Source organism: Amblyraja radiata, chromosome 37 (genome assembly GCF_010909765.2).
Source record: "Amblyraja radiata isolate CabotCenter1 chromosome 37, sAmbRad1.1.pri, whole genome shotgun sequence".
Lineage (NCBI taxonomy): Eukaryota > Metazoa > Chordata > Chondrichthyes > Rajiformes > Rajidae > Amblyraja > Amblyraja radiata.
In genome coordinates this window covers 3110838-3125269 of record NC_045992.1, presented here as the reverse complement: position 1 = coordinate 3125269, position 14432 = coordinate 3110838, and the positions used below count along the sequence as shown (strand labels likewise).

At 37.8% G+C, this 14432-nt stretch overlaps 1 protein-coding gene across 4 annotated transcripts in view; it reads right to left on the bottom strand.

Annotated features, from left to right (window-relative positions):
* parg (poly(ADP-ribose) glycohydrolase) overlaps positions 1-14432 on the bottom strand; it is a 94408-nt gene that overhangs the window by 43867 nt on the left and 36109 nt on the right. For all 4 annotated transcript variants that reach the window (XM_033012893.1, XM_033012894.1, XM_033012892.1 and 1 more), the window contains 2 exons: positions 12851-12943; positions 6617-6774 (listed from right to left, as the gene is read on the bottom strand). In XM_033012893.1, the coding sequence (XP_032868784.1) occupies positions 6617-6774; positions 12851-12943 (251 nt within the window). The remainder of the gene's footprint in view (positions 1-6616; positions 6775-12850; positions 12944-14432) is intronic.

The following is a 14432-nucleotide window of genomic DNA, read 5'->3' as shown; positions in this document are numbered from 1 at the left end:
ACTAACACCATTATTATTCTTAAGAATCACAAAGTGACTGGTTAATGATATGCAGTATCTTGTCTCCTGGGTAACAACAGTCCTGCTTTTACCCCAGATGCTTCCTGTCTTATGATTACCAACATTTACTATTTTCTCATTTCAGATTTCCATCATCTGCTGTATTATACCTTTCTATTATAAATGTGGGTTGTGTGTGATCACCGATTCCCCCTATGGACATTTTTAGTTGTAACTATTTTTTGTGAAGAGTCACGCTTCTAGATAAGCCTAAAATAAAATCATTGTGATGATTAATTTAGGGCTGGGCTTACAAGTCACATATCGCAGCACCAGTAGATTTACAAAATCAATTTACACAGATGTCATGGGCAGCAAATATAGCACTGTGTGGAGGGTTCCCAAATTTGATACAGTGCAAAACTCCAGGTTACTTTGCTGAACAACAGTGTTCCATTTCTCACTGCTTCCCCAGGCATGTTTTTTTATCCACTGCAGATTTGAGGATATAGAGCTGTTAATCATTCAAGATAGACACAAAATGCTGGAGTAACTCAGCGGGACGGGCAGCATCTTTGGATAGTAGGAATAGGTGACGTTTTGGGCCGAGACCCGTCTAAGTCCGCGAGCATAGCCACTTTTCATTTCACTGCACATCTCGTATGTGTATGTGACGAATAAACTTGACTTGACTTGACTATACAAGTCTTCGAGATCATTGGCACTTATAGGAGCAAAGACAGTAGAAACTAGCTTGAATATTTAACACAAACAAAAATTAGCCTGATAAGTAATCGGGATAACTGTTTAAATGTGAAAGCACTCAAATAATTACAGGTACCATATATCAAGAATGCTTGTTCCAATACATTCAATTTTGAAGATTTCTTTTAAGAAATGTAGTTATTTTTGGAGTCACTAATGTCTTTTTGGCACTGCTTTACATCAGAGTACTATACATCTAATCCAATTAGCTGCCGAAGAACACCATGAAGGCCACCCCATCTCGTCTCTGACCTTTTCACTGTCAGTGTGGAGCCACTGCATCAATGCTAATCAAATATATTCCTTTACTTGGATAATCAGAGTCTGATGCAGACAGGACAATGACATCAAATACAACATTGTTAGTCATTAGTATGAAAAGCACAAACTGAGCAGAAGAAACAATAAAAACAGTACAAGACTGTGTAACAATATTCAGAATTAGCATTCAAATCTTTTAGTTATTACGGTATCATTTTTGTTTAGTAAAAATAGTAGGGTGTGTATGTGCGTGTGTATGATAGAAATGTACTAGGGTTCATGGACCATCAAAGATTAATTATATATTATTCAGTAATAACGGGAATGTGATTCAAAAGCTGTTTTTAATCTGTAGTTATGGTGGTGACTGTTTATTTTAGATTAGTAAATCCTTAAAGAATCATCATTCAGACAATATGGACGATCAGTTCATTCAAAAATAACAATGACAAAAGAAAACAAATCCTCAATTATATTTGTATTTGATCAGTTAATTAATACAATATCCCACTTATTGGCTGGATGTATAGTTCATCAGTCAATACATTCCAGCACTTTTTGTTGAATTTTAAAAAAAACTTAATTTTAGATTCTGCAACTTGATGTCTTTTTCCAAACCCCTGAATAATTTCCAACAAAACAAAAGCATACTTTAAGACATTAATACACACCGATTGTTTTATTCAAAACCAGATAAGTCAGTCCTAGGTTATGGAACGATTCCATTCCTGAGAAGTGTCTATAATCTGATTTCTCCAAGTCAGAAACATCCATTTTGCATTGCTACCCACATCATATCACTCGGCATATATTTGCTCTGATTCCTTTATTGCATTGAAAATTCACTCTAACACACCCCAAATTAACGAATGGAATTATAGATTGTATCTTATCATTAATGAATAAGATATGTTTACTATTGCTATCTTGAAAAATGTTTTAAAAATGTATTGGAGTACTTGCATAAAGTTACATTTCTACAAGTCATGTCATCTGTACCCCAAGAAAAAACATGTATCCTTAATTTTCTTCCATTTGAGGCCTGCATAGGTGCTAGCATGTTGCATGCCTCTAGTTAAAATGCTAACCTCTAGAATGGGAGGTCTGAATTTGTGTATAACGACACATGCATAAGCACTTTCTTGGGCCAGAAATTATAAAATGCCTTGCAAAAACAGACTTGTCAGGCCTGCTGGTAGCTGCATTATAATTGCACCCTTACGGAAAGATTTGTTCTCTGGCTGGAGTATATTTATCCATAAACACACAGGGAGCAGCTGCCTAATAAAAGCCAGGAAGCTAAGACGGCTATATTTGAACACTTTATGGGCCTTCAACAAAAATTATAATAAGACATTACTCTGTTACTTTATAACTATGTTAGATTAATTGAATTGGTTAATTTACTCTTAAGAATCACCAGATGATGCTCATTACCGCCATAATTAATGTTGTTCTTGGTAATACGTCTTTTATAATCATTTCGTAATACAAAATTGAAAATTATTCTTGATACAACATGTTTAATTACCTTTCCTTCAGGCAAACATGAACGGAAGTGTCTTATGAATGGAATACTCATGCTTATTTGCTTCTCATTCATAACAGAATGTTTTTTACCTCTTCTTCAATGCCACAAATAAAGCTGCTTATTGTAAATGGCAAAACATGCATCGAAAAAAAAAATATACCTTGAGCTATTTTTCATTTACATACTGATTTTATCACTAGTTTTAATTTATTAGGAATGTAACCAATATTGCATGCCAAAGTAGTGATGTGTGTTGGTTATATTTTTAAATGGCCTATTATAGATGCATCACTTAAAGTTAGCCTACATCAAGCCGAGCAATGACCTCTTCCACCAGGAGAAGCTACAAAACTTGCAAGCCCTCAGGCACACTCCATCTACTTGCCTATCGTAACTGTGAGATGTTCCCAAGATTCCATTCCCGAGATGAAAACAGATGAAAACAGAAGCTGGAGCAGTTTGAAGCAGATCCATAAGATCATGACTGATTTTCTTGTCTTAGTACCACTTCCCTCAATTCCCCTAATATCTAAAAATCAATGATACTTTCATTGAGAACGCTCCACAGCGAGTTACCAGAGCCATTTTGGGATGAACATTTAGGGATGAACATCTCAACATTACTATAGCCATTCTCATCTCAGTCCTGAAAGGCCGATCCTTAATGTCACACAGCGATTTCTAGTCCTCAGCACTGGAGCTAAAAAAAACTATCATTTCCTCATTTACTGTCACATCTTAAGACATATTTAATAACTTCAGGTGGAATCTTGTCAAGACCTCCAAATTGGTACACGTGACAATAAACAAACCGTTGAAACTTAAAAATGTTAGTAATAGCTCGTTGTCTTATCTTTAGACAACGTTTCCCAATTCCACAGCCAACACGCATCACATGCCTTCGTTATTTGTGTTAGTAAGATTTATGATTCCGATTTCAGATTGATCTAAATGATTTCTCATTTTTATTTAAAATTCTATCACATCATACTCACAGTTCCCTACAGATTCCTTAATTATCAGAACACCAATTAATTATTTCACTGCACAATGCCAGGTCCAAAATAGCCTGTTCCCTTGTTGGTTCTGCAACATACCCATCTAAACAAAAAACTTTCATACTTTCCGCCATTAATATTGCAATTAACATTTCTGATATACTGAAGCATTTAAATAGTGCCAGTGGTCGTTGTTAGCTCCTGCTCCGTGGACATTCAGTGACACAAGTTCCAGGGAGGACATTAACAGGCACACCGCACTGTGAAATAGCAGCAACAACGTTTTGGATCCGCCTGTTCTGCACATATCATCACCAGAAATGTTCCACTTACTGTTAACCTTACTAAGATGCACACAAGGACACAGAGTGCTGGAGTAGCTCAGCAGGTCAGGTAGCATCTCTGGAGAACATGGATAGGTGATGTTTCCGGTCGAGACCCTTCTTCAGACTGTAGTCTGACATACTTTGTGACAGAGGAGTATGTGCATGGGGCATAAATGCAACTGCCCCCTCCCAAGAAAAGGTGCCAACAAGTCTATTTTCTCTTTTTTGGTTCTAGACTATCTTGGGGATTATTTTCATACATAGCACTAAAATATATCAAAGTTAGAGCATGCAGTATAGAACATATTAATCAGGGATCATGTCACTACTTGCTTTCCTTTCCAGAAACTAGTTGCAAATCAACATGGTTAAAGTGTGTTATTTTCAAATGAGCCAACTGTGTGGATTAATGGAATTTTATTGTAAGAACAAATTGATACCATTGTATTCAAGAGATCAAATCTGCATCATTTTGTTCAGAATATAAATAACCATTGCATACTCCTTAGAAGTATTTAGTTGAGGTCGCCTGAAGACACCAGCATCAGAGCTGCACTGTTTAATCTTGCAGGTCTCTTTAAGGCCTGAAGACTATGTGAATCAGAAGATAAATCTTGTGTTTACCCACCCAATGGCTCCCTGTGGGGAAGCCTGCATGTAGACTCACATTGTGTCTATTTGATACGATTCTTGGTTATTGAATTTTCTTTTAAAGACATGCTGTGTTTATCTGTCTTCCATGCACTCAGCTGTGACCAGATGCGTTTTCTTTATGAGCATCATATCTATGCCAATTGGTTTCAAAACATAGATCAATACAATTATTCCATACCAGGAAAAGGGCCTTAAATTGGTGCGCAATACAACATTACACAATAAAGCACACACAAAGATTTAACCTCATCTCCAAAGCTGTGGGTCAGGTATTCAAGATCAAAATTGGGGGAAGCATGAGCAGGCTCACTCTGCAGGTGAAGGTCTGAATGAGATAAACACAATGAAGGGAAATGCAGGGAGGACTAGGGGTCCATGCAAGAGAAAATAAAATCTTAAAGACTTGCCTGCAGGAGCATCAAACTCTAGGGTTACAAACCAACAGTTCTACAGGAGCAGATCTCTCAGGAGATGTCTGAAACCATTCTACAAGCAGGTAGAGCTGAAACCTCCCAGCTCCAGTGAGCAGTATTCAATCCTGACATCCAGTGCTGGTGTTGTGGAGTTTAACACATTTTTTCCGTGACTATGCAGGTTTTCCTTTTTCCTCCCACATTCCAAAGACTGGGTTAATTGGTCACTGTATTTCTGCTCTAGTATGCAATAGAACTTTGGCGTTGGGAATGGCATTGATGGGAATGTGGAGTAAGTAAAATGGGATTAATGTAGGATTGGTGTAAATGGGTGTTTGATGTTAGCACATATTCTCTGGCTGAAGGACCTGTACCTGTGCTCTCTGACTTTATGGTTGAGTGCTCCAGGTCATTTGTGGACCACTCTCTGCCAAGGTGACAACTAAATGTGTGCTGTTTAGTACCACGACAAATATCCCAGCATCAACATATGCAAGTACATGGATGATCTAGAAACAATTAGGTGTTATAGACACAATTTGTGAAGTAATGTTAACAGGATTTTTGATGAAACTTCAATAGTGCAGATAAAGATGTGCCCTTAGAAAGACATTTCTAAACTATAGAATTTTAGTTTAGAGGGGTATGGGCCAAGCACAGGCAGGTGGACAAGTCGGGGCATCATGGCGGACATGGGCATGTTGAAGAGTCTATTTCCATGCTGTATGACTATAAATCTATATGCACATACACTATACAATGTTCAATTAAAGATATTTTCAAGTATTCTTATGGCTATTACATACACAAATGGTGCTGGGAAACAAAAATGTATTTTCCCCTGTGATTTTATTTTCTCCAAGCATGATAGCCCCTCCAATTACCTTCTCACACATTCAAGCCTTATAGAAATATAATCTGCCTACTAATTCTTCTAGGTACTACATCATGGGGCCTGATGTCAATCGTACACCTGAGTTGCATAAGTAACAATTCACAAGATTCCGCTGTATCTAGACTGTTCCATCTTTATCATTAAATGATTCAATATCCAGACAAACAAGTTAAATTACACTATATCCCATTATATTTCAATGCACTGACAAACGCAAACTCCCCAGAGAAGTACTCAAATCAAACGTGTTCTAAATTGTGCAATATAGTTTAGATGCTTGTATTCCCTTTTACCTTGTTGTATAAATGCTTGTTTCTTTTTATTTTAAAATATGTTATTTATTTTACTCATTCTTTGCACACTCTCTCTTTCTCTCTGCACATCGTATCCCTTCCTGTCTCCTTCCACAGGCTCTCTGCACAACATGCTGCTGAAGTTAGGACAATGAGCTAAAAATCATTTTCCAGAACTTCACCACTTCTATTCTTTACCCAATCACATGACCATCACCTTTCCCTTCCTTCCCTCAAGAAACTACGATATGGTTTACAAACAAGAGCCTGATGGGCAAGTGATGGGCACAGTGATGTGTAAATGTGTAAAAACAACAGGACATCTTGAAGTATGATTGAAGCAGTTTGCCATCCCTGTAAAATTATGATAGAAAACCCAAGTAGTAATAATATCATAAAACCATGACACACTGTGCAAAAGGGTTTTTAGAAAACTTGTACATTGTGCTGCATGCAATCAAAGGAATTGTTTGTACTTACTTCTTGAAGTTTATCTCCGGGAAATTAGAATACTCCGGTTTTAGTTTGTTACTCCGTCGAGGGAATGTACAAAAAAAGGCATTGGCCAGAAGGCAGGCTATTTGTTCTTGTGACATTGTGATGGAGTGATTCATCTTCTGCTTAAGCAATGGTATCGGCTGGCACGGAAGGAGGCAAGGCAGAGGTCATTAGTTTATTAATTTAGCAAACAGAAGCAAAATTACATTTACCAAATGATAGTACATACAATTTAGTAACACTGCTGCAATCTACAAGCAGCGCGGTGATAGTAGTTTCATTTACCTCACTTGATTAGAAAAATCATCTTATTTGAAATTTTACTGATTTCCAATATTTTAGAATATCCTTAAATTAACCGTTATAAACGGTACAAAAGCCACAATATAGAATGGATGCTTTGATTCCTTTTTATATTGTAAATTATCTAAAAATATGATTAAGATTTTGATGAACCATGAAGATATTATTTTCTCTCTCGCCCTCTCTCCTTCAAGAGTTCGATTTTTCAAGAGAGAGTTCGATTTACCTCTTAGGGCTAAGGGAATCAAGGGATATGGGGAAAAAGCCAGAACGGGGTACTGATTTTGGATGATCAGCCATGAACATATTGAATGGTGGTGCTGGCTCGAAGGGCCAAATGGCCTACTCCTGCAACTATTTTCTATGTTTCTATGTTTATTGTAGCTGCAAAACTAGCCTGGGGGAGGGAGGCGTATGTTAACATTTTATATGAACCTCTACAATGCAGAAAACTGAAAAGAGTAGCCAACAACCATCTCTATCTCTCTGGACCTCTCCATTGCTTCCAAATTGTCAAACTACTATTCTGACGCAGCAAAGCAAAAGCAGATATTTCATTCAATTAAAATAAAGCTATTCTGCTCAATCGCCTCTCACAAGCTCTATTCCCTACCCACAAACTCTGTCTGAAACTCAACCATGCTATTTGCAACTGTGGTGTCATATCAGACTCTGAGCAGAGCTTTGCAGAACACATCAATCCCATCATTAAGTCTGCCTGTTGTATTGCCCAGATCTACCTGTGTCGGTTTGTCCACCATTGAAAATTCATCCAAGCCTTCATTACTTCAAAACCTGACTATTTCAGGGCACTCTTAGCTAGCCATGTTCACTCTAATGGGCCAATGTAAAAATTGTTGCACTAATTTGCATTGATTTATTCATTCCATTATCTCACACTTGCTGACACTCGCCACTTAGTTTAGCAATGCCCTGATTCCCATCAACCCATCCCTTGGCTCTTCCCTGTTCTTGACCTTTTTTCAATTCTACAATGGTCCATCTGTTCCCCTCAAAAGCACCACATCTGGCATCTTCTCTTGAACTATCTCTCTCCCTCCCTCCACCTTTCTTTTGATCCTTCCAATTTTCTCTTTGATAAAATATATCCCAATATCTCCTTGTGGTCTGCGGTCATATTTTGTGGTAACATTTCTACAAAGTATCTTTGGATCCGCTGGTGCATAAAGGCGGTATTTAGTGATAGTTTTCATTGCTTCTGCGGCAAAAAATAAAAATATGTTCAAACGTAATTTCAATATTTTCTAGTACGATGTGAAATGCGACATCATAACATTGACCATGAAGTAAAATCTTGTGACAGTATACAAACAGAGGAACAAGGCTGGGTGGGAGGCTGAAGTTAATGTGCGCCATCACCAGTCTCTCAAAGTACTTCACGATGGTGAATGTCACAGCCCCTGGACGTAGTTAATAAGGCACGCTACTTTACTTTTCTTGGGCACTGGAATGATAGTGGTCTTTTGAAGCAGGTGGGGACTTCAGAATGGAGTAGTGAGAGGTTAAAGTAAAATACCGTATGAATTTGCCACCTACACTATTTTAATATGTTAAAAGCAATAAAAGAGCAATAAAAAAAAATAAAAGCTATGAAGGTAGATTTGTGAGATGCACTCCCACGTAAATAATTCTTTTAAATTTAAAAGATATTAGATTTACTCTGAACCAAATACTGGCCTTAATTATGAATGAATGAATGTATCAAGCAAACATTCTGTAAATTTTTATTAAGACTATTTAAAAAAAATATATATTTTTTTTATACAAAAAAGAATTACTAATAACAATTATTGTTCCACTGTAACAATTGGTTGCTTTGGCCAAGAACCATAAATCAAAGTATGTAAGAGCATTTGGTATGATATTATCATTAATCTCTGCATTATGTCCTTGGCAATCACCAATAGATTCCAATCAGACCTGAAGAACGAGCAGCATCTTTATTGATCCCCACGTGGCCATTCAATTTTCTGTCCTATTAAATCTGCGGTAGGTCACAGGCACAAAGAAACCCCTTCAACAACCTTGTTACTCTGGATTTTGCACTTAATCACATGAAGTGCTTTATCAGTTGTGAAATTAGTGGAATGCAATCTCCAGAAAAAATAACATTAAAGTTACTGCAGCACTGCTCCGATTCATTAACTTAAATATGTCCACTAGACCACTGTCACGTGAAAGCAGTTTAAAGGAACATCAATGGATAGCGGGGAATGGTTTCTTTCTTATTTCATGCTTAATAATGAAAATTATTTCATTTAAAATTTAATAGCTGGACCAAATAACCATCTGAGATTAAGGGGAAACAAAATGCCAATGCCAGGTTGAATAGTCATGCTTTAAAAAAAATATTAATACAATTAATAAACTGATTATTTTACTCCCACTTCTGAAAGCTTTTCACTGTACCTTGATACACGTGAGAATAAACTAAACCGAACAGAACTAGTAACTCTGAAGAATATAATGATACCTACAAAAGAGAATATTTGCACATTTATTGCATATATTCAAGTGCACTGTTGAATCCCAATCAGGATTTAGAGACTTCAGTTGAACTTAATCCGGGGTGAATTCGGTAAACAAAATATCTATCATATAACTATAAAAACTGTCTTCGTTAGTTTGTTTGTTTGTTTGTTTGGTTGTCATTCACATCTCCACCAAAACCAGACGCAGTAACGGAGACATTTTCACATATTCTGGTAGAGATTTACCTCATGATTTCAGAAATCCCCTCATCTGAAAATTTGGTTAATTATTTCCTGACTTTTTTTTTAGTAAAATTGTTCACAGATCTGACTTTTTTTCCTCAAATCTAACCGTTGGCCAGCTGATGACGTCACAATGCTTTGTTCGTGGCCCAGCCCCCCCCCACTCCATTCTTCAAAAGGCGCAGAACGAACGAGCGTAGGCTCTGTTATGCAGTTCCCGAGGTCACCGGTGCTCACCGGCTTGCTTTTGAAGCACTTTCTCGTCGCAGCCTGTGCAGCGAGTGAAGTCATGCCCCGCCCCCATTCACCCGCTGCTAACCGCTCCTATCCCACTCCTCCCCCGCTGAACCGGCTCCCCCTCTTCGGGTTTTCCGAGAGATGCAGAGAGTCGGGCCCTGTACTCTCTCTCTGTCTCTCACTCCCAGGGTTCTCTCCGCTTTTCACAGCCTACTCACCCGCCTGGCTCTCCTCCACCTCCCCCTCTCTACCTCAACTATTAAAATATTATGAAGTAGATTTATTCATGAATAAAAGAGTACATTAATTTTGACTCACCTTGCTGGCAATGATCTAAATGATGAATATGCCTCGGTAATGAATATGACTATTTATCCAACACAGAGAGCTGACCGATCACAAAAAAATTAATGCAGACGACTCAATCAATCCAATATGTTCAGCAGCAATTAATCCAAAGCAATTTCAAAGTCAAGATTTCCTCCTATCACGTTATCCAAATGCAACTTTATACACCAAATTAGGACCCATATTCAATGTTCCCCTAAAATTACTTCAAGACTGCTCACGATTAAAATGACTCACGACTGCCAGAGATAAAAATGCATATGGTTACCTGCAAACAGTTTATTACTGATATAAGTGGAGTATAAATCGGATTAGGTGAGCTTCTGGTCTTAAAGAATGAAGACAGTCATTCATGAAGGAACAGCTCAGCAATTTTGACAGCACATTAATTCTCCAATACAACTACCATCAAGTTTACTTGTGCATTTATCTAGCACAGGTTTTGAAAGTTAATGTCCACTCTGGTCAAGAACTAAGGATAGCACACTATCAAAAGTTGCATTCAATTATTCTCCAATCCAAATGGAGAAATTTACATTGAAATTGGAATAAAATTGTGACCACTTCAATAGTCTTCAGGCTCAAATCAAACAACCACATGCAACTGACCGCACACCACAGCAAGCTAATCCTCCAATTCATTCACTTCTACCCAAATAGATATTTAAAATTTCTTATTAGCCCAATGTGGCAACAGAATAGGTTTGATGTTAATTTAAAGAATGGATCTCGCCCTGGGAGCCACGGTAATGAACAGCAATTTGTTAAAGTGCTCTTTTTAAATGTGTGCCACAGACAAGATTAATGTTTCTGATGGTTAATTTCATTGCTGCATCCTCTGGAGGCCCCCACCGTCACAAAAGCAGGTCTTCAAATATTTAGATGCATTTCATATGATATCTAAAAATGTCCAAGATACTAGATACAGCAGAGACTGTAAGTCTTCAGTGCTGAAGACTTGTACTCTAGAATTGGTTACTTCTAACCAAACTAATTCAGTACATAGTATTTACTTGACAAATGTTCAGGCAAGTTCTTATATAGTCCTATATGATCAATTACCAAGTCTATTTTCAATGATCAACAAAGTGTTGGGAAATGCCATCAACAATGTGAGCATTGGCTCACAAATAAGCTACTCTCTCATGTTCAGATTAAGATTTTTCAAAACCAAATGGCTCCAGATTGTATTAAGATTGTTGTTCGGCTAAAACAGGGCCAATGAGACTGCCCTTGATATCAAGGCACAAATCTGATGAATGAAATATTAAGAAATTATAGAAAAGATGGCAAGTGGGAATTTCTGGCAGAAGTCATACCGAGCACAAAGGAAGATGGATGACTGTTGGAGGCCAATCATGTCAGCCCAGGGCAGTGTTGCATAAATTCCTCATGTCCCCACCTTTTTCAGCTGGTTCAATGTCCTTATTTTCCATCACAGGGACAGAGGTGGGGAGCTTTGCTAAAAATTCCATTCCAGCTCTCAAAATAACGCAGTTTTACTCGCATGCATCAAGCAGGATATATGGGCTAATAAATGGCAAGTAACACTAATGCCACAACATGTCAAGCCATGGCCATCTCCAGCACAGTTCTGGGATTATCCCAATTTTCGATGATAATCCATCACCATTGTGGGGATAACCATTGACCAGAAACTAAACTGGACGGCCATAAAAATACTGCAGCTATATGAAGTAACCTGTGTCATGTAATGATTCTCAAAGTCTCTCCATCTAAAAGGCATAAGTCTTTCCATTATGTCTAAGGCACAAATCTTTCTATTTTCTCTAAGGTACAAGTCATTTTATTATCTCCAGGGCACAAGTCTTTCATTATGCCTAAGGCAGGAAAGTGATGAAATATTCGCCATCTTACCAGGACATGGGTGATGACAATATGTCCTCCAAAGCAACCACTTGATTGAACATCCCACCCACCATCTGAACTATTCATTTCCACATCCACTGCGTAGCGTGATTCCAATGTGTACCCTTTGCAAATTGCCTTATCATTAATTGCCATGCCTATTCCAACAGCCTCCCAATTATAACACTACTGGCCAAGGTAAAGGACAGCAAAAGCGTCAGAATACCATCACGATGCACGCTCCCCTCGAGAGCAAAGTAGTTTAAATTTGGGAATATATATGTGTTTTTGTAGTCTTTCCAGGAACTCTCTGCTTAACATCATCGTGCAACTATTTTAACCAGATGCACTGCCATTGTCCAAGGTGCCATCTCACCTTTATCTTTTCAGAGGCGAGTGGGGCTGGGGGGAAAATGCTGGTACTCACAACATAAACTAGAGGAACAATGCATTTTGTACACAGTAAATCATTCATATGACAAAATGCTGTTCCTGAACATTGTTCTCACTTTATAACAAAAACATAAATAAATATAAAGAGCACAGATTGTTAAAGACTTCTTTCACATTCTACTGGCATGGTGTCTCATTTTAATGTGCACTGCTGGTCTTAATTTGAACTCACAAAAGATGTGATAATTACTATTTCTAAAAAAAATATATACCAGTCCAGCTCTTGTAACGCAAGCTTGCAGAAATAAACGTACTAGTTTTTGTAACCTACCTGTGTACAAACAGTGTCCAACCGCAGAGCCAGTTCAGCCATTTCCGGCAAAAGGGACTGCAGAAGATGCTGTGTTTCCACATCATTTAAATCCTTAGAAAAAGAAAGTTTATCATTGTTGCAGTGTTGCAATACTGTGTGTACAGCATATAAATAAAACAAATGAACAATACAGATAAAATAGATATACAAAACAAATACCTAAGGGATATTTTTAATTTAATATCTTATATACAGTCATATCACAGTTCATAATACTATGCAATAAACTTAGTAAAAATATTGCCACGGTAAATCCTAATGCTCCATAATTTAATTCATGTCTTAAATTAGCTTGATTCAATAAGTAACTATAAATGTTAAAAAAAGACCATCTTCCTTAAAACCTGGTGTCATAAAATTATCGGTGATGTCTATTAATGGCTTGCTTCAGTTTCAAATAACTTCAATGCAAGGATGAATTTTACTGGTCATTTCTAAATGCTTGTGTTATATTTGTGAAATCAAAATTAAAAAGCAGGTTTGTGAAATCATAATTAGTAGTAGTAGGCCCCCCCTCGGTCATGACTGACCATGGGTTATGCATCCTAGTTTGCAGGTGATGTGTGGTCGGATGCAAGCTTGGGTGATGTCATATGGAGGTCAGGCTGTTGCCCATGCAGCACATCCCCCCTCTCCACGTCGCTGATCGATCTAAAAGGAACAGCAGGGCCGTTACAGTTTGGCACCAGTGCCGTCGCAGGAGCTGCCAGAGCGAGGTCGTAGACAACGACGAACTGCCTTAGGGGCCCCGACTCCGGATTTTCTTGAGGTTTACTCCAGGAACCTTTTCCATGACTGGATATGGCCACAAGGCAGCGGAAGGGTTAAATCAGAGTTTCCCTCTCCTAGATGGACTGCCTTCCCAGACTGACAAGCCCCATCTGCCCATAATAGTGCTTATAAAATGAGTATACCCACTAGATTGGATTCGGCAGCAATAATAATAGCAAAGCTTTCAGTACTGGATATTATTACAAGGTACATGTGACAGTAGTGTCTGGTGTTCATACATACGCTGCTAAACACCCAGATCCAGAAGTTATTTTCAAGGATGTGGTTTCCAGTTTTTGTTAATAGACTCTCTTACTAGCATTGAGTTTTATTAAATGTTTCTCCTCCTGTATTTATGCATAGGATACTACTTATGTTTTATCATTTAAAATATTGCACAAAGTGTTGGCCAATTACTAACAGGTTAATCCATCTTAGATTATAGTAAAACACTTAGCCCTGAATATGGACCCAAAATGTCCAACTTGCAGGTAATGCATTCCAAGGGGGGGGGGGGGCAAACCAAGGTTAGTGAGCCAAGAGTTAATGTACTTTCAGCATGGAGGAATTAATTACACAATCCAGCCTGTAATACTTCAAATCCCAAGTACCAAAATAACTCATCACAACCTTAGTGTAGGCCTTCAAATACGATATAGCCACAAACAATATAAAGAATGGAATTACATAAAAAACCAAGAGATAGAACAATAAAGGAATAAAGAATTAGAGTTGGATAGACAGCGGAGTTTTATTTCTATGGAATAAA